Raw genomic sequence first — 21,490 nt, 5'->3', positions numbered from 1 at the left:
TTTTCTTATTGACATTAACAAATTTGTGAGGTGTAACTTTTTTTTTTTTTAAAGATTTTATTTATTTATTTGACAGAGATCACAAGTAGGCAGAGAGGCAGGCAAAGAGAAAGAAAGGAGGGAGCCGGCTCCCTGCCGAGCAGAGAGCCTGATGTGGGGCTCGATCCCAGGACCCTGGGATCATGACCCGAGCTGAAGGCAGAGGCTTTAACGCACTGAGCAACCCAGGTGCCCCTGAGGCGTAACTCTTAAGGGGATAAAATACTGAAATGATTACAGAGTTAAAGTGGTAGTATGATTATGTGAAAAATAAAATCTAGGCTTTTTTTCTTGAATGTTTTCTTTAAATTTTTAAAAAGTTACGTGGCACTGAACCTTATAGTTCCATGGAACATGATGTTGGCCAGTTGGTTTAATTTGTATTTATTTCATCTCCATCTAAGAAGGCTGAATGTGATTCAGATTTTAAAATGCTAATAAAAAAATTAAAACTGCGTAAAAAATTTTTTTAGATAAAAGGTATCATTTTATAATATTGAGTCTGAGGTAGTTAACCACTGTTGCCTGGCTATCAGGAAGGTTTGATAAACTGAAAACCTTCCTTCCAGAAATACTGAGGACATGCTAGATCAACTATTACAAATGTCTTTTTTGAAGTGTATACTTGACTTGATTGAGAGAGTTAAGAGAAATGTACAGGGACCAAAAGATAGATGGAATTAAAAACCAGGACCAGAAGGACCCAAGAGCTGAGACTTGGTGCACTTTTGGTCGTGATGGTCAAGGTTTTATTCTGCATAATCTAAGGACTAATGATTTGGTGTTTACATGGTAGAGACCTTGGGTCCTAGACCCTCAGTGAACTATACTCTAAAAGTTGTAAAAGAAAAATACCTCTTCATTAATACAGGAAAAGTCAGGGAATTGATACCAGAAACTCACATACCCTGGCACTATTGGGTTTGTGAAGTCTCCCTTAAGGATTTCTAACTGTATTCCCTAAGTCCTGGGTTTAAGTTTAAACTATCTGCATAGTTTGAGAACTTGCAAGCCCATATACTACCATTAAAAAAAACAAAATCAAAAACAAAACCAAAACAAAAACAGTAAGAAGCCAAGGCAGAAGTCTCTTAAAAGGAGTATGTTCTCAATCCAAGTCACAGGCTTCTGGACAGGATCCTGTTGATATATAAGAGTTCAAGTAAGACATGTGAAACAGTCCATGTAAGCAAGAAACAATGGCCACAGCTAGTAGTAGGAGGAGACTAAGAACTTTAGTTAATAGAAATGTTCATATATAAAATATGCACTAAAAGTTGAGATGTAAATGAATAAAGAAGTGTAAGAACAAGGCACTATGTAAAAGGAATAAACAGATTTTATTTTATGTTTTTTTTTAAGATGATTTATTTATTTATTTGACAGTGAGAGATCACAAGTAGGCAGAGAGGCAGTCAGAGAGAGGAGGAAGCAGGCTCCCTGCTGAACAGAGAGCCCAATGTGGGGCTCGATCCCAGGACCCTGAGATCATGACCTGAGCCGAAGGCAGAGGCTTTAACCCACTGAGCCACCCAGGCGCCCCAATAAACAGATTTTAAAAACAAATCAAGGTAACTTTTGGAAATGAAAAAAATAATCATTAAAATTAAATACAAAGTGGGGAGGTAGAACAACAGAGATTAGTCACAGTTGAAGAGAGAATTAGTGAACTGAAAGGTAGTCTAAAAAAATTACAGAATCAAGCACAAAAACAGAGATGAGGAATATGAGAGAATTTGAGAATTAGAAAGTCCAGCCTTTTCCCATTAAGACTTTAAAGAAGGAGAAATGGGGAGTGGAAATATTTCAGGAGGTAATGGCTAAAGAAATTTTTAGAACTATATAAAAGAAGTAAACTATCAGATTCAGGAGGCACAGTGAGTCCTGAGCAGGATAAGTAAAAATAAAACTCCACTGGACATACTATCCCAAAAGTGGGCAATATGTTAGGCAAAAAGATCTTAAAAAGTAGCCTGAGAGAATAAGACTGATCACCTACCAAGCAATTAGACTGTTGGTAGACATCTTCATAGTAATAATTGGAGCTAGAGACAGTAAAGTAACATTTTCAGACTGCTAAGAAAAAAAATAACTGGAAAAGTAGCTGTCTGTAGTCTGGTAAGCTCGAGGAATAAGGGAAGATAAAAACATTTTCTGGGCTCCTGGGTGGTTGAGTTGGTTAAACGACTGACTTGATTTTGGCTCAGGTCAGGAGATCCAGCCTTGCATTGGGCTCTTTACTGGAGGTAGAGTCTGCTTAAGATTCTCTCTCTCCCTTCCCTCCCCCCATACTCAGGTGCTCTCTCTCAAAAAAATAAAAATAAAAATTTTAAAAAATTTTAAATAAATGCTGAGAGTTTGCTACTCGTGGGCCCTGTTAAAAGAATTTTTTAAAAATAGTTTTTCAGCAAGAGGGAAACTGAGTCCAGAAGAATGGTGAAACATGCAAGATAGTGTGAGCACATAAACTCATTAACACATAAATTTAAATGAGCACTGATTATAAAAAGAAAATTAATAGTTTTAGGAATATAAAAACAAGATGGGACAAAAATGCTGATTATATGCAAGACAGGAGGGGATGATAGGAATTAAAATATTTTAAAATTGTTTGGGAAGTAGATACTAATTAGATTTTTAAAAATTGAAGTATACATGTCTGAAATGTAAGAGTGATTCAAGAAAGACTAGAAATAACCAGTAGGGGGAAAAGGAGGAAAGAATATCTGGTTGGTTCACTAGATGATGAGAAAAATAAGCAGAGAGAAAACTTGATAAGTAGACAGCATGAAATACTAACAATACATATAAATGGACAAAATGTGCATGTCAAAAGATAGCCTCTGCCTGGAGTTAAACAAAATTTAGTTACATGCTGATTATAACTGGGTGATTGACATTAAAGAGGGCATGTGATATGAACCCTGGGTATTATATGCAATTGATCAGTTACTGAACACTACGTCTGAAACTTAACTAAACTTAACTAAAAGGCTTTATGCATTGCCAGTATACATATATACAAATTCCCAAGGCAACAAATTAAAAAAGGAAATCCATTTGAAAATAAAAGTTCCAGGACTCCTGTTTAGTTGGCTAATTGAATTTTAGTTAAAAAAAAACACAGTAAAATATTATGCAAAGTTTGAAAGCAGAGGGCTAAAAAATACACTAGACAAACTCAAGGCTAGTGAGTAATAATAATAATAGAATGGACTCTAAGTGAAAAATTCATTAGTAATAGTCACTTATAATGATAAAAAGTATAATTCACTGGGAATATATAACAATTCTGAACACTAACACAGCATAGCCTTAGATTTTTCCCTAGGGAAAAATAAATTCACAATCATGGGAGAGCTTTTATGCTCTTTTCTTAGAAGCCGGTGGATCAGGAAGGCTCCAAATTAGTCAGGATACAGAAAATTCAAGTAAATCAAATACAGGCTTGGTCTTACGTATCTAGCGATCAGGGAGTGTAATTTTTTTTAGTACATGTGAGCATTTATAAAAGCTGATCATGTAGTGGTTTTTCCAACAAATTTCAATAAATATCAGAGAGGAGATATTTATTCTCTGATTATATTCTAGAGATTATATTCTTTGGCCTCATTAGAAATCACTGGACAAAAATAACACAAATTATGGGACTTTTTAAGATAAAAATATGCTTTTAAGTAACAAGTCAAAGAAGAAATTATTGGAATTAGAAGTAATTAGTTATTTTAGAGTGTGCAAAGGTAGACTTGAAGGGATATTTGTAGCATTCAATACAAGAAGGACAAATAAGTTGGAAGAAATAATAAAGAGCAGAAGTGAGCTAGAAGTTGGGGAATTGATAGGATCAATAATTTTGAGAGGATACAAAGTAGCAAACCTCTTTTAAGATTAAAGTTAAGAAGAAAGAAGGCACAAATAAACAATATGAGGGATGAAAAGGGGCATACTGCAAATTGCAGTGAGGGAGAATGAGCACCATGAACAATGGGATGTCTCAGTAAAAGTATTTGGAAAGGATTTTTCATAGCTTGGGTTTATGTTAGATGATTTTGGATAAGGTTCAAGGAAGTGCAACTTGCCCTAGATTGTATGTTCTTGGGAGGTGGGGATGGTCCTATGATTGGGTATCTTACTAAGTCTTATGCGGAAGGTGGAGGAATTAATTGAGGGTAAAGCTTCAATTGGTAAAACAGCAGCAGTCACTCACTTTAGCCAGGGGAATGTTGGTCATTTTTGTGGTTTGGTCACTGCTCTTGTTTTGTCTGAGTTCTCATGTGATTATGCAGTGGCTCTGTTCTTGTCTTCATCTGTCGCAGTCACAGAGTGATCTTTTCTGACTTGTTGGTATTCTTTGAAATTGTTCATGTTCACCAAGAGAACACTGCAGCTTACTTGTGAGTGCCAGCCAGGCCAGCTTCTGGCAGCACGTAGGGCTGTCTTATAGGACTAGGCCAGTTCCTGCTTGTCAAGAGTGCTTTTCTCCCTTTTAGATATTAGAGAAAACCCAGTAGTACCCTAAAAAGCAAGTAATTGATGTAGGTAGGAGATTGTATTGAACTTCCTCATAATTATATAGAGAGCACATATAATAGGGTTGTCTTCAGAAAGCTTACATTGATGGTTTGATGTTTGCAGCTTACCTAACGAAGAATCCTGAAACTTTTATTTTCAAATGGATTTCCTTTTTTAATTTGTTGCCTTGGGAATTTGTATATATGTATACTGGCAATGCATAAAGCCTTTTAGTTAAGTTTAATTTTGGACTCCTGTCTTGAAGCTTGCACTTAGAGCCTTGTCTTACCTTTTTTTTTTTTTTTTTTTTAAAGTAACCTTAGTGGTGATAGTCTTTGTTGCTGGATAAAGGATTTCTTTTTCTTTTTTTCTTTTTTAAAAGATTTTATTTATTTATTTGACAGAAATCATAAGTAGGCAGAGAGGCAGGCAGAGAAGGGGGAAGCAATCTCCCCGATGAGCAGAGAGCCTGATGCGGGGCTCGATCCCAGGACCCTAAGATCATGACCTGGGCCAAAGACAGGGGCTTTACCCACTGAGTTACCCAAGTGCCCCTGGATGAAGGGTTTCTTTTATTTTATTCCTTTTTTTAATTTTTAAGTCAGCTGAAAGTCATTTCAACCAACTGAGGTAATGTTGCCTTCATTTAAAAAAAAAAACAACCGGGGCGCCTGGGTGGCTCAGTGGGTTAAGTGTCTGCCTTCGGCTCAGGTCATGATCCCAGGGTTCTGGGATCGAGCCCCGCATTGGGCTCCCTGCTCAGCAGGAAGCTTGCTTCTCCCTTTCCCACACCCCGTGCTTGTGTTCCCTCCCTCGCTGTGTCTCTTTCTATCAAATAAATAAATAAAATCTTAAAAAAAAAAAAAGATTATTAAATAATTTCTGACTTTTTGTGGTTTATATACTGCTTTAGAAGTAATTACTTTGAAGGACATTGGTGATTTGGATTCATGAAGTCTGCATTTTTTTTTAAATAGGTTACTTTTTAGGTCAGTTATTTTAGGTGCTATTTTTTTCCTTTTTTTAGGTCAAAAATAGGCAAGAGGGATGACAGATCTATCAGTCATGTTGCATCTTTTAACATATATGTATAGAATAAGGTGTTTAGGTGTTTATAATATTACTTCAAGAATACAGAAGAGTAGTGTGGGAGAAAAATGAGCTTTTGAAGGTACATAATTTCTGCTAAAAATATATTAAAAACTTAAATTAGTTTATTGTAGTTTATCCTAATAGAACTTTTTTTTTAACCAGTATGATCATGGGCCATAGATGTGCATCAACAAAGACTGATGAATATTTATTTTTTCCAAAAAGTAAATTATCAATAATAAAAAAATCCTTAAAAAGAGTTATCATTTAAATGACATCATTAGGTATCTTGTTTTTGTTTTCACTTTTTAAAGAAATTACATTTATTTTTCCTTATTGCTTTAATTGTGTTGATAGATTATTTAAGAACATTGCCCAATTTTAAACAAATTAATCTTTTGTTCCAGTTAATGGCCAACCAAGACCCCTTGAATCGAGTCAAGTAAAATATCTTCGTCGAGAGCTGATAGAACTGCGAAATAAAGTGAATCGCTTGTTGGATAGCTTGGAACCACCTGGAGAACCTGGACCTTCCACCAGTATTCCTGAAAATGGTAGACTGTGAATCCCTTTTATTCTCCTTATGTCTTTTTTAAAAAAATTGGCTTATTTTGATTCTAATAAAGTTTATAGTATTATGTAAGTTTCAGGTGTACAATATAGTGATTCAACAATTCCATACATCATCCAGTGCTCATCATGACAAGGACACTCCTTAATCTCCAACAACTGTTTAACCCATCTCCCCTTAGGTAACCATCAGTTTTCTATAGTTAAGAATCTTTGTTTTTTTTTTTTTCCTTTGCTCATTTGTGTTCTTTCTTAAATTCTGTGTATGAGTGAAATCATATGGTATTTATCTTTCTTTGACTTTTTCTGCCTAACATTATTCTCTATAAACTCACATTTTGTTTGCAGATTTTTTTTTTTTTTTTTTTACTTTTTAAGTAGGAGTAGGTTGGCACCCCTGATGTTACCTTTTCTTATTCTTACCTCTGTGTTAGTATTCAAACCTGCGGTTCTTTAGGATTACTAGGAGATTTTATTTTGCAAATTTTGGGATCTCATCATAGACCTACTAGAGGGCAGGGCCCAGGAATCCCATTTTTAAAGTGCTATCTGGTTGATTCCTTATAGCTGGTCTTAAACCCCTGGATTGATCTCTGTCAAATAAATAAAAAATCTTTAAAAAAAACCCAACAACCCTGGGTTTATGAATAGGTCAGTTTTCAAACACCTTTGACTCTTGAACTGTTTCCATTGTAATAATCAATGCGTCTTAGGAATTGCAGTCATTTCATGAGTTTTATGGGGCATATGAAGTAGTTTTATTTATTTATTTTTTTGAAGTAGTTTTAAGTAAATAATTTAAGATCACTACGTTCAAATGGTATATTGTAAAGTTTATCTTTTTTTTTTTTTTTTTTTTTTAAATATTTTGTTTACTTAACAGACAGAGATCACATGTAGGCAGAGAGAAGGGGGGAAGCAGGCTCCCTGCTGAGCAGAGAGCCCGATGCTGGGCTTGATCCCAAGACTCTGAGATCATGACCTGAGCCAAAGGCAGAGGCTTAACCCACTGAGCCACCCAGGTACCCCTATAAAGTTTATCTTCAATGTAATTTCTAATCATATGCAAAGATAAACTTTTTTTCCCCCATTTTACAGACATGTACTGTTTATATTAAAGCAAGATTTATTGACAAATTTGGAACTGACAATGTTTTTGGACCAAATATATTTAACAGTATAGACTGGAGTTTATGTATTAGGACTTGAAAGTAGATTAAAAAAAAAAAACTGCTTTCTTCAACTTTTTAAATTAATTTATTTTTTAAAAAAGATTTATTTATTTGACAGAGAAAGAGACAGTGGAGAGAAGGAATACAAGTAGAGGGGAGTGGGAGAGGGAGAAGCCGACTTTGCTGAGCAGGGAGCCCGACACGGGGCTCAATCTCAGGACCCTGGGATCATGACTAAGGGCAGACGCTTAATGACTGAGCCACCCAGGCGCGTCCCCCACCCCCCTTTCTAAAATATTTTATTTGTCAGAGAGAGTGCACACACAAGCAGAGGGGGACAGACAGAGAGAGAAGCAGGCTCCCCACTGAGCAAGGCTCCTGACTCAAACCCATGACCTGAGCTGAAGGCAGATGCTTAACTGAGCCACCCAGGCATCCCAAGCTTTTTTCAATTTTTAATATTCTTAGATGTTGCACTTAAAAATCTCAAGTGTTTTTGTCTTTTTAAAATTTTTGTGTCTGCATTTAAACTATATGCTTAAAATCATCTGTATTATGAAATAGTGATTTTTTAATAGAGTCTGGATGACTGTATATAAGGGGCTTAATAGAAGATGATTTTGTGGGAAAGTAGCATTTTATAATCCCTTGCAGCCATTAGATTCGTAGAGATTATATTTTTGGCTCCATTTAAATTTTGGAGTTTTCTTAGTTTAGGTATATTGTAAATAAAGCTTCATTTTCTATAATTTTATTCTTCCTCTCTCCGTCCAGCTATGTGAAGTTTTACTAATAGTAGATTCTCAATAAATTTTTAGTGATTAGTAATTTCTCCTTCCACCTCTGTATTTCAGAACATATTGGAGATGTGCTGGAATTCTATAATAAAACCTATGTGGCCTTTTTAATCATGAAACTTTTTATATTTTAGATTAAAGCATATGGCCTGACAGAAAGCTCCAACTTTAGGTCAAGAATCTGAAGGAAACTTTTGACCATTTTGTCAGAAGAATTCATAGTTGCTGACACAACAGCATTTGCGGATAATTTCAGGGGATTTAAGCATCTGTAGAATGTTACAAAACTTAGATGAAAATTCAATTGTAGCCAGTACTGTGCAGAAATTACCTGTAGTAGCCTGTGTTCTGCTATAAGGGATAGAATTATAAGCTTTTAGGTTTGGTGAAGCACCCTTTCTGTTCTCACATATTTCTTACCAATATATTTACTACTTCTCTTTATTAACCCTTTATTTTCATATGTTTTATTATTAACTTTTCACCTATGTTAATGTAAAAGATGTTAAAACTGGTTTCCTCTCAGCATTTTGTAAATTATACCACATAGAGTTTCTGTGTCTGGCCTCCTTTCTTGTCAGGGTGTCCTGTTGTAGTTATCTATTGAGTGAGTAATACATTCTGTGCTTTAATTTTACAGATGGTTGTCATTTATTTTTTGTTTCCTCTTCTGTGCTTAGGAAGATCATTTACCTTACCATCTACTGCCTTCTTTGAAGCTTCTAAGCTTTTAGAACATATCCTGACTTAACAATCAGGAAAATAGTGTTGAATAAACCAGAAAAATCCTACACCAGAAACTGCAAGTCTGGTCTAGAAAATATTGTTGCCAGTCAGTTGTCGGTATTCTTTAGAACAATGTGGCTTGCCCTTACCCAGAAATATGTGGTTCTTCAATGGTCTTCCTCCCATGTTCTTCAGTGGTTTACCTCTGCAGGTTTTTGGATACTTGCTTCCTCTCTGAGGATTATGATGTAGGCTGCCTTGGATACTGGATTGACCTATTGCAGTAGCTATAGCAGCAAATGGGCTAGTCGGAGCTACTAGTAGGTTAGTGTGCCTCTAGTATTGTGTTTCCTGATGGATTTAATTTGTAGTAAGTGGAAGGGTACACAGGTAGTGGAAGGTAGTAGTGTGAGAGGGGATAGCTTACAGATTGGTGTGATATGCTTTTGGCATGTAGCCTTGGAATTAGGAATTAGGAAGAAAATTGGTGAGGAAGATGAATAACTTATTTTAAAGGAGTACTTACTAGAAGTTTTCTTCCAGCAGTGGAAGAAGTATTAGTGTAACCAGTGAAATGATAGGAATGAATATGAGCTACAAGCCCATGTGTGCTTATATTCTCCTTGGTACTTAACAGTTTTTCACAAGATAAATTTTGTCTTGATCATAGAGATAATAACTGATGTTCATACTTCCGTGATAACAGAAGAAAATTGGTAATTACTGAGTAAATGGTTAGCAGTATTCCTCTTTGTTTACTTATTTTATTTTTGATACCTTTTTAAAAAATTTTTGTTACCTTTTTGGTTTCAGGTTCCTATCTATATATTGTGGGTTTACTTGAATCCCTTACCTTTCACAATGTAGTTGTACAGATGCATGTTGAGTACTTTAGTATCCTTAGAAGAAAAGCATGGTTTTAAATTTATCATGCTCATGTTTAAATTATTTTTCTATTTAAAAAACATAATTCATTATGGAAAGATACGCAAAAGTAGACACAGTACTCTAATAAATCTTGAGAACCCACCCCCAACTTCAGTAATTATCAATCCATAGTATCCGTCATCTAGACTCCCATACATTTCCACCCCTATTATTTTGAGCAAATCTCAGACATACCATTTCATCTGTAAAGTATTTTAAGGAGACGTAGCAAATTAAAAGGATGTGTTTAATGTATTGATGGGCTTGAGGTTTCCATGTAATTAATAATGAACAAATAGACAAGTAGAAATAAGACATAAGAGTTCATTTCATAACTTCATTTAAGCTTCTTTATCCTTTTGCAAATTTAAGCATTAGTGTTCAGTATCTATCTGATTGTAGGATATATGTAGGTCATGGGCTCCAAAAGAAGGGGCAAAATGTTTTTCTCTGTTATGGAGCTTGTATTTTTTTTTTTCCTCACCTAATAATTCTTAGGGGAGGAGATAAAATTTTTTTGAAAAAACTAGTTTTTAAAATTTCTTTTTGATCCTTCTTTCTGATTTTAAAAATCAAGTATAAAGAGGAAAGTAAAATGAACAATTATGCTATATTCCGAGATACTTTTGAACATTTCGGACTGTATGCACATATATTTTTCCCTATTTTGTATTTTTTTTAGGCTTCACTAAGTATAGATAAAATGGAAACAAGTTTTTGTTTATTCCTCTCATAGATACTGTGGATGGTAGGGATGAAAAGCCTGCTGCTTCTGATTCTTCTGGAAAACAGTCTACTCAGGTTATGGCAGCAAGTATGTCAGCTTTTGATCCTTTAAAAAACCAAGATGAAATCAACAAAAATGTCATGTCAGCATTTGGCTTAACAGATGATCAAGTTTCAGGTAAGTTAGTTCCTCCTTCCCATCCTTCATTCCCTCTCGTTCCTTCCATCTCCTTTCCTTCTGTAACAGGGTAATAGCTACAGTGATGTGCGTATATCTTAAAGGTTCAGTTCAATAAATTTCTACTTTTGTATATACCTATATAAAACACCAAGTAAGATCAAGATCTAGATGATTTCCAGCACCTGCAAAGCTTTCTTAAGGTAGAACCCTACCCTTAAAAGAATAACCGCTGTTGGTTGTAGGTAAATTTTATCAAAAGTGGAATTCAGAAAGTTTATAATTTTTTTAAAAAATCTGAACCATTTCATAATCTTATTTCAGATTTGTTGTAGGATTTAAATTGTATTTCATGTCTTCTCTCTTTGGATATTAAACTAGAGAAATTTAAATTTAAATGTAGATTTTGGTTAAAGTGATTTTGTGTGGAAACTGCTCTTATATGAGTGGTTTTAACCTTAAAACAGTACCTATACTATGATTGTTTCTTTTTATTTTTGGTTATAATTTCTTTAGTATGTTTTCTGCTTTCTCTCTCTTTAGATTCTGATTACACATACAGCTCTGTAATTTTCATTTGAATCTTTGTATAGTTTATTTTTTTTGAGATTCCTTACCTTTGCATTAAGACTATATCCCTTTAACTCCTGCATTTTTAATTCTTTAAAAATATTTATAATTAAAAAAAAAATATCATAGCTGCTCAGTGTTTGTCTGCTTTATCCAGTATCTGGGCTTTTTCGGAGTACACTTTCTTTTGCCTGTCTTTTTACTCTGAGTATGGGTCACGTTTTCCTGTTTCTTTGCATATCTGATAATTTATTGAAAACTGGACATGATGGTTAATATGTTTTAGTGACTGATTTTTTGTTACTGTCGCTCTGGCAAGGAGTTAACTCGTTTGGATTCAAACTACTCATTCTTTGTCCCCATGGAATCTAGCAGCTAACATCTCTGCTCAGCCCTTTTAACTCTTGGTGCTGCTTTTTTCCCTGAGCCCTCTTATGTGTCCACCTCTGAATTTTGTGGCCTGCTGAGGATTTTAGGCAGAGCTTATATGTAGTTTGTAGGTCTCATTCCTTTGGTGGCACTTTTAATCCAGGGATTTTTCCCCTCAAATTTCTAGCTAGTTGGCCAGCCATGAAGTTGACACTCTGTCTTTCTGCTGTTGGGGCTGCAGAGGTCAGAGCTTACAATTCTTAGTCACTAATTCCACTGGGGGTAAACTTTTCTGGTTTCTGCTGACATTTGGTTGACTTCCAGTGATTTCAAATAGTTGTTTTCTTCTGTTTTGTCTAGGGCTTTTGTTGTTACCTCTGACCATTTACTTTGCCATTATTAGTAATTGGAAATATAGGATTCAGTCTATTAATTTTATTTTTCTTTGAGACTTTTATGTGACTATTCACTAAAGGGAATTATGTGAAATTCTGGAAAGACAAAATGTGTATATGATGTATGTTCTTTGTGAATGAAGACATCACACAAGTGATACATCTGAAAAACACTTTTTAGAGCAACTGAAATTAATGGTATGGCTTCTTAATATTTAAGACTTCAAGAAATGGTGGGTAGAGGAGTCAATAGTTTTATATATATATATAAAGTCAGGCTTAAAATTTTGATTAGAATATAAGTATATGCCATACCAGAATAACATGATTAATATGATTGACATTATTTGAAGGACATTTTTCTAGTAGCCTTGGATGTTGAAGTAAGAAAAACTGTGCACATAGAAAATGCCAGGATGCTTTCTGATTATCACGTCTGCTGTTGTGAAAAGCTTGACTGCCGTAGTGATTGAGGACGTGGGAAGGAGGAATAGAATATTGTAAAGATAGGATGGGCAGCATTAACTAATAGGTTACATACAAGAGAGAAAAGAGGGATCAAAATAATGTACTGTTTTAGGTCAGTAATGCAGTGTCTTTTGTAGGAGACTGGATGTGTGTATGTACATTATGTAAATATCAGTAACATGTGCGCTTGGCCATTTTACTCTGGTAACCCATCAGTTTCTCTTGCATTACCAGTTTGTTCGCCTAGTTCAGTTCTCATCAGTACCTGGACTGCCATTGGCCAGCTACACAGTTGCCTACTACAGTGCTAAATTCTGGGATCCACCAGTGCAGAGGATAGAGGTTTACTCTCAGGGAACTTAGCTAGTAATAACAAGTCCCTATGGGGAACTTACTAAATGGTCATCACTTTCATAAGCTCTTAGGATATAATCACTTTCATAAATATTTGCTATAAGCGCTTGTTAGCTCCTGATCCTTAATGAAGTAGAAGTGGGTTATTTCTTTGTACAGTTGAGGAAACTGAGGCACAGAAAGAGATAGTGTGTCTAGAATCTGAGAGCTACTAAGTGGCAACACTGGCATTTGAACCTAGGCAGTCTGGCTCCATAGTCTGAGCTTTTAACCACTCTTCTGTATTACCCAATAGAGAGAACTTACAGGAATAAACATTATCTATAGTTGTCTTTGGAGTGTCGTCGTTGTCACAGGATTGGAGCTCTAGCTAACTTTATCCATTTACTTCTTTGTTCATTACTTTAGAAGAATTTGAGTGACTCCAGGAATTTGAGAGGTAGTCTTTGAAAGGCAGACAAAAAGAATCAGAAAGGAGCCTGGCCCAAAGAGCTTGTATAACCTAAGGGAAAGATGGGACTTATTCACAGATACAAAGTAGAAGTTGTAAGGGTCATAATAAAAGTATACTTTATGGAAGTTCACAAGTGGAAAAAAGTATTCATGGGTTAAAAAGGCTTACTGGAGTAAGTACCTGCGATTTAAAGAACATCGAATTTAGAAAACATGAAAATGGGAGTGTAGGGAACAGTGATACATGGAGGGAGAAAAAAATACACTGTGGGAGTAGGGAATAGGTTAGTTTCAGCTGAAGGAGGCTTATAGGAGGAGGAATTGTGAGATATAATGTTTGGACCCTTGAATACTAAACTGGAGGGTTGAACTTGATTATGGGCAATGGAGACCCACTGAAGAATGAAATACTTTTGGTTGATCTACAAAATAAATTAGATGGCCTGAGGTAGAGGATAGTGGTATTGCAGAGATGAGTTTTGATTTTTGCAGGGGGAGTTCAGGACTTAGGAATATAATAGTCTACACTTTAGAGGGAAGGGTTTCCAGTTGTAGTTTTGGATTCTTAAGAGAGTGGAGCAAAGGAAAAAGCGAAGTATATACACATACACTGTAAAAAGCGGCACTTGTGGTTATGCTTACATTTTTAGTATCTTTCAAGCAAACTTATTAATTGAGCTTGCTGTGGAAAGGTCTTGTATTAGAAACTAAACTGGCTTGTCATGACCGTTTAGGGCCACCCAGTGCTCCTGCAGAAGACCGTTCAGGAACACCCGACAGCATTGCTTCCTCCTCCTCTGCAGCTCACCCGCCAGGAGTTCAGCCACAGCAGCCCCCGTATACAGGAGCTCAGACACAAGCAGGTCAGAATGAAGGTAAAATAGAAATAAGAGCACCTCTTTGGGGAGGTAAATGTGCAGAGATGTTTATGGCAGCCTTGTCGGTGATGGTAAAGAGCTTACATAAGTATTCGTGCTATGAATATGATTGTAAAAATTTTTGATTTACTGATATGGAATGCTTTTGGGTTAAAAGTCAGTATGCTTCTGATTATTGAAAAGAAAAAAAAACCCGAAAAAGTGCTTATGTGAATATAAATACACGGCAGAAGATCAGGAAGGAGTCATACCAGTCACCAGTCAGTGGTAACCAGGGGACCACAGGTGACCCACTGACGTGGCATTTCATTTTGCCTAATACTTAAGGTGCTGTTTTATTTCTTTATCCCTTCCCTTCTTGCATGTTTATTATTTTTATAATTGGAAAGATTTTGAAAATAGAGGTAGAGCATAACTTAAATGTAGTTCTTTTGTAAGATAAATAGCCTTTAAATTTTTGTGCTATTAGCAATATGACTTTTGTGGAAAAAAAAATAGCAGTGTATTTTAAATCAAACTTGTTTTTTCTAAATGATGTGTCTGTCCTTGGATGAGCAATTCAGTCTCTCTGGGTTTTAATGTTCTCTCATTGTCAATTAGCAAAATTAGACAAAACTAGTGGTACTTAAAAGACTGTCTCTAGTGCCGATTGAAATATAGTTGAAAGCTCACTATTTAAACAGGTAAAAGGCTCATTACCATGGTGGAAGGGGATTGAGAGGCCACAAGCTCAGTATAGCAGGCACTGAAGTTTAAAAACTATATACATTCTTCTACTTTAAAACAAACACCAGGTGGTGCTTTAATTTTTATAAAGGGACCAAGTGGTGGTATGGTGTTTTTTTAGCATCAGAAATAAGTGACTGAGTTTATCAATCATATTTAAAAAAAAATTTATAGTCTAAAATGAACGAGCACTTCCGTAATAGAGTCCTAATCATTCTGTGGCTGTATTTTAGAGTCGTCCTGCTGGATGAATTCTAGGCTTAGGGTCTAGCAGGTGGCAGTTTGCTGGTAGGTGGGAGGAATGTCTTACTGCTTCAGCCTCTTCTCAACCAAGTTTATAGTTTTCATTTTGTATTAAGGTGAAACTGCCCAAACCGGAATAAATGGAACTGAAGCAGATGTAGGCTGAAGCGGAGGCAAAGCAGAGTTTGGATATGATGGGACTTAAGTTGTTACTTAAATTCCATAAAAGGGGCTTGGAATTATAAATATTTTTTCTAAGAACTTTAATCTTAATATGTCCTCACTTCAGGTGAACTGACATCATTTCTTTTTTTTTTTTTTTTTAATCCTATCTTAAGCAGTATATACTATTGCAGAATGACAGTTGGAAGGATAATTGTACCAAATAATGTTTGCTTATTCACTTATAAAGGAATGAGATTTAATGCTCTCTCTTAATGTCTCACATTATTTTATTGTGTTTATCTTAATTAAAAATTATTTTCAAATAGGTAAAAATTTTAAAATATAAGAGGTTGAACAGTGAAATTTAAATATTGTCTATCCCACCTCTGATCTCTAGCAACCAGGTTCCTTTTTCCGGAAGCATCAAGTTAACACTGTTTGCTATGCACTGAATTCCTGTAGGATGGCATTAACTATGTGCCTTGCTGAAACTGTTTTTGTTTTTTTTTTTGTTTTTTTTTTTTAGTTTAACATACACTATAAAAATTGTACAGTTATTAGTAGGTGATGTCAGTCAGTAGCTTTCGGGAGGAGAATCTGTAGAGCAGTGCTGTCCAGAAGAAATACAGTGGAAGTCATAAGTACTTTTTTTTTTTTATTTATCACAGTAAGAAAGTTTTTAAAAAGCTAAAACTAATGTTAATTATACATTTTACTTAATGCAGTATCTGGTGTATCAACATGTCATTATTATTAAGAAGTTTTTAATTTTTTTTTGAAGTTTAAATTAATGTTTTGCATCCTATTTTTTGTACTGCACATTGGAAATCTAGGGTGTGACACCACTTAGAAACACTTCAAACACCCATACAGGATGTTTAGTTAAGACTAGCTGCATTTTGGTGCTTAATGGCCATATGTGGCTGCTGCCTGTTGTATTAGATAGCACAGCTCTAGGTTAAGATGTCAGTTACTTACAGGATAAATTATATACTATTTTAATGAATACTTTTTGACATATGGTATATAGTGAGTCCCTGACATCATCACCAGTTAGATCAGCTACTGGTTAGAATTTGAATAGAATATTTACCAAAAATCTATTACTAATAATAGGTTAACATAACAATCTCTTAGAATAGAATACGAAATAATCTAAAAACAAATCTGAATTATTTTACTTAAATACCATAAAAGGGATCTTGGAATTGTAACTCCCCCCCCCCCAAGGATTTAAATCTTAATATGTTTGATTAAAAAGGTTAACAGAATGTTGAGCATCATGAAAAGAAACAAAGCGGACATTATTATCCTTTTTCATGTAAAGCAGGTACCTCTGTTACTGGAAAACTATGTGCAGTTGAGTAGTTGCCAAAAACATGGAAGTAAGTGTTGAGGACACAGAGAAGAGCATTAAAAAAATCATCAGAGACCAGGAGGTATTGCTGTTTGACAAACCAAAAAGGTGAAAAGGATATAATTAAAATATGTAAAATCCTGTGACAAGATAATATGATCTGAAGAGTCTTTTAAAATCATGTTTATTACATAAGTTTTGAAACCTAAACAGAAGTGGAACTAAAATAATGAACTTGTGCATCCATCATGCAGCCTCAGCACTCACCAATGTCTGGGATTTCTTTTTCCATCTATCCTTCTTGCCCGGTCCTCCTTTTTTAACTTGCTGGGGTATTTTAAATCCAGTCCTACACCTTATTTCACTCAACTGTTTCAGTATGCATGTGTACTGATAAGCCTTTCTTTTAACATAACAACTGTGCTATTACATCTAACAAAATTAAGTGATTCTTAATCATTACTACTATTAATCATACAGACTACTATCATTACATAGTAGTCTGTATTTGAATTTCCTTAATTGTCTCATAATTACCTATTACAGCGATGGCTTGTTCACATCAGGAATATAACTAGATTTACACTTTTCATTTGAGTATGTATCTTTTATTTTTCAGGAGCTGTCATCACTACATGTTTCCAAAGTTAAAAACTATGTATTTTAATTATCTGTTGCTGTGTAACAATTTATCCCAAAACAGATGCTTCAAACTACAAACGTTTATTTATTATCTCATGCAGTTTGAAAGAGTCAGGGATCTGGGAACAGCTTGGTTTGTCTCCGAGTCTCCTGAGATTGCAGTCCTCGGAACCTTACTCTGAGCTAGAGGATGCACTTACTTCTAAGATGACTCTTTCACATAGTCGTCAGGAGGCTTCGTTCCTTACAGGGACCTCTCCTAGGCTGCTTAGGTGACCTCATGCCACGGTGCTTTCCACCAGAGAGTAAATGAATGAGCAAGAGAGAGTTAGGGTAGCTGTCTTTTATGACCTGTCCTCAGAAATGTCATGATTTCTACAATATTCTGTTAATGTGCAGGTCAACCCTATTGAGTGCGAGGAGGAGATTACACAGGGCAGTGAATGCTCATATGTTTATGGCTTATTCTTTGCTCTTTTTGTATTCTGAAGTTAATCTTGCATTTCTAAAAATGAAAAGGATACATGGGCAGGAGTCTTGTGCGAGTGTTCTGATGGGCAGGGGCTAATCCCAGAGGCTGGTACCACTCTGCGTAACAAAATGCAGTTCCAGGAGTTTCACAAAGACTCTCTGCTTCACCCTAGTCTCTTTCTTCCCTTAGGTAGTAGTTTTTATTATGTTTACTTTATTCTAGTGATTCTTCCTGAAAATATAATTCATAAAACACACACACACACACACACACACACACACACGTATATATTACTCAAAACACAACTTACTCTAAACTATGTCTCTACCTTGCTTTTTCACTTAATAATCTATCCCTTAGCTCTCTTCTCTTTTCCTTAGCTCTCTTCTTATGAGTATGTGAAGTTACTCCTCTGCTTTTACAACTAAATGGACTTCTTTTTTTGTAATCTTATCAATTTATTTTTTTCAGTGTTCAAGATTCTTTGTTTATGCATCACACCCAGTGTTCCATGCAATACATGCCCTCCTTAATACCCACTACCAGGCTCACCCAACCTACCCCCCTCCCCCCTAAAACCCTCAATTTGTTTCTCAGAGTCCATAGTCTCTCATGGTTCGTCTCCCCTTCCGATTCCCCCTACTCATTTCTCATCTCCTTCTCCCAGTGTCCTCCGTAAACACACAGACTTCTTAATTACACTTTTAGCATATTGTGACAGTGTCTGTTTTGGACTTGAATGACGTAAATAAAAGGAATACTTTGTGTAGAGATAGTAATAAACCTGAAACCTTTAACCCCAGAGGTGGCATTTTCGTAATGGGTTTATAGGAGCTTAGGAAAAAAATAGAATATGTGCTTGCTTTAAGAATAGTTAGTATTACCTGTCAGTTTTTATTGAGGAAAACAATTAGGCTGTAAAATCACTAATGACAACAGCCTATTACATGGAGCCTTAATCTCAGCTTTTTTGATGATACTTAAGTTAATATTTATATTAAATGAGATAATGTATACAGAACTTCTTTTGAACTAAAGCTGTAGAGTTTTGTCTGCATTCCAGTGAGGGTTCATATTAGCTGCATTGACCCCAGGTAAATTGCTTAATTTTTCTATACCTACAATAGGGATTGCTAGTAAGGTTTACTACCCCCACTGCCATGTACTTACTACCTGTTCTGTTCTTTCCTCATTTTTGTACTGTAGAGGTAATCATTTTGGTTTCTCAGAATTAGAACCTATTCTCATACTGTTGTATATATTTTTCCCTTTTGATTATATTTCTGTACCAGATTCTGATTACTTTTGTTCTGAAATTTAGTTATGAACTACAATCTAACATTAAAGTGGTATCTTCCAAGGTAGTTAACTCCTGTGCTACCTTTTGTGCTCTCTGTAGGTCTTAAACCATTAGGAAAGCATTTAAGAAACTTCTGTCAGTTTTTTTATTGTTGTATTTGGGAAAAGAATAGTTAAGTGTGTGTGTGTGTGTGTGTGTATATATATATATATATACACATATATATATTTAAGTAGATTTATTATATATATTTATACATATATATATTTAAGTAGATTTTATTTCTATCATAAAAAGCAGACAACTGCTTGCTAGGAACAAAGCTGGCTGTAAATACGGGCATATCTCATTCAGTGCCGCAGTATATAGGGCTGAGTGGGGAGCCCAGTAGAGTGAGCTCTGTCCCTTGATTTCAGGCTGTGAGTGCTAGCTGCCTGTGGTACTTCAGTTTGAGTGGTGGCACTAAGATAATGGGACTTTTTCACTTGTCCCTTTCTGCCAGAAATAGGCTATTTATGCATAATCTTTTAAACAGCAGGTAGTTTGAATATTTATGAAAGAATTAGCCAGTGTATAATTGAAGATTTAAATATTAGCTAGCTATTAGAATGCAAGTTTTATTGCTAGTCTAGGTATTAGATCTAGCTGAATCCACTGTCAGGACAAGAATAAAGTAGTAGAGATGAGAAAGATGTGGACCAATAAATCCTTGGTTGTTTAGAAAGCACGCAAGTGGTAACAGTGTCCAAAGGTTTTTCTGTAGGAACTGTGATCACCTGACCCCCAAACAGGACTCTCATTTTCCAGTATACATTCCCAGTCTTAAACAGGTCTGCCATGCTCAATAAGTGTACAGTGAGGGAACATTCAGACTTTATCAGGTTTCACATGATGGGCGAGGCCGTTCAGATGATGGAAAAGCACACTGTTGTCAGATGCTACAGGTGTCTTTGAGGTCGGCCATGAAAGATGTCTCATAGTTCCTTGTTACCAGAGTCTGTTCATATTGTAACAAAGGTTAAAACCTTTAGAATAAATACAGTGTTTAGGGAGAGATGTAGGAGCTATCAGTTGTATTTGTTCCTTTCCTCAGATTTTTATTTCTTGATTTTTGACTTGATTGATTTTTTTTTTTTTAAAGATTTTATTTTTATTTATTTGAGAGAGGGACAGTGAGAGAGAGCATGAGCAAGGAGAAGGTCAGAGGGAGAAGCAGACTCCGCATGGAGCTGGGAGCCCGATGCGGGACCCGATCCCAGGACTCCGGGATCATGACCTGAGCCGAAGGCAGTCGTCCAACCAACTGAGCCACCCAGGCGTCCCGTGACTTGATTGATTTTTACAGAACATAAGCAGTACCTGTCTGTTGGCAGTGGGGTTTGAAAGCTTTTGTTTCTCTGGAATTTTTGAGTGACCACGCTGCTGCTGCCGAGTTCCCTGCAGTCGGTCCACAGCACAGCAGCTGCGTCTGTTCAGTTGTTTGTTCTTTGTTTTGCAGCGCTTCAGTGGGAACAGACACATCCTTGGGTCTTGCTGCTGAGTGTATTTATGTGTTTGGGTAGGGAGAGAATTAAATGTGCTTTAAAAATATTTCTCTCTGCCAAATGAAACTACTTCTTTCCCTTGTCTTGTCTTTTTTAGGTCCGATGTACCAGCAGTACCCGCAGCAGGCTGGCTACGGGGCCCAGCCCCCGCAGGCGCCGCCTCAGCCGCCGCAGCAGTACGGGATTCAGTATTCAGGTGAGCGCGGTCCAGAGGGAGGTGACTCATTCGATGTGAGCTGTTTCTGTACTCATTACACTTTGATCCTTTCCTCTTAACTCCTTGATTTGTAGTACTTACATTGTCATAGGAGGTGTTAAGTATTTCTTTGTGGGAGGAAATACATTTGTTTATTTTTAAAGTTTTGTATTAATATTTGTTAGCATTTCAGTCAACAGTCACAGTAGATGATTTTTTAATAACTTACAGTTTGAAAACATTTGTAACACAAGCTATCTTATACTGATACGATCTACTTACCTCTTGGGTGACTCAGAACAGCAAAAATGCAAGATTTTTTCAACCACTGTATGTCACATGTAATTCCATTGTATTGTAAAAATATTAACATTTTCCTCATACATGAAAAGGCAGTCTTAATAAATAAGAACTAAATTATGCTACTTAGGTTTTTAAATCTCCAGGAGTATGTGGGAATACAAAAATAGGCCAAAAAAATAAACTTGTGTCAAATGTAATCCGGGCAGCTAAGAATATTGAATGTAGGCATTCTGGGTATTTTCTTTTACCTTCTGTCCACTGAAGATTATCTATATTTAAATATGAAATCTCTAGTGTAGCTTTGACTGTACTCATT

At 35.8% G+C, this 21,490-nt stretch overlaps 1 protein-coding gene across 8 annotated transcripts in view; it reads left to right on the top strand.

Annotated features, from left to right (window-relative positions):
* TFG (trafficking from ER to golgi regulator) overlaps positions 1-21,490 on the top strand; it is an 84,520-nt gene that overhangs the window by 8,218 nt on the left and 54,812 nt on the right. For 5 of the 8 annotated variants that reach the window (XM_032350834.1, XM_032350844.1, XM_032350802.1 and 2 more), the window contains exons 4-7: positions 6,051-6,197; positions 10,572-10,739; positions 14,083-14,223; positions 20,773-20,871. In XM_032350834.1, coding sequence (XP_032206725.1) covers positions 6,051-6,197; positions 10,572-10,739; positions 14,083-14,223; positions 20,773-20,871 — 555 coding nt within the window. The remainder of the gene's footprint in view (positions 1-6,050; positions 6,198-10,571; positions 10,740-14,082; positions 14,224-20,772; positions 20,872-21,490) is intronic. The other 3 variants (XM_032350824.1, XM_032350812.1, XM_032350864.1) reach the window with 1 other exon arrangement.

The sequence above is a fragment of the Mustela erminea genome, chromosome 1, assembly GCF_009829155.1.
Source record: "Mustela erminea isolate mMusErm1 chromosome 1, mMusErm1.Pri, whole genome shotgun sequence".
Taxonomy (NCBI): Eukaryota; Metazoa; Chordata; class Mammalia; order Carnivora; family Mustelidae; genus Mustela; species Mustela erminea.
Note: the sequence above shows the minus strand (reverse complement) of the source record. Positions and strands in the feature narration are given on the sequence as shown.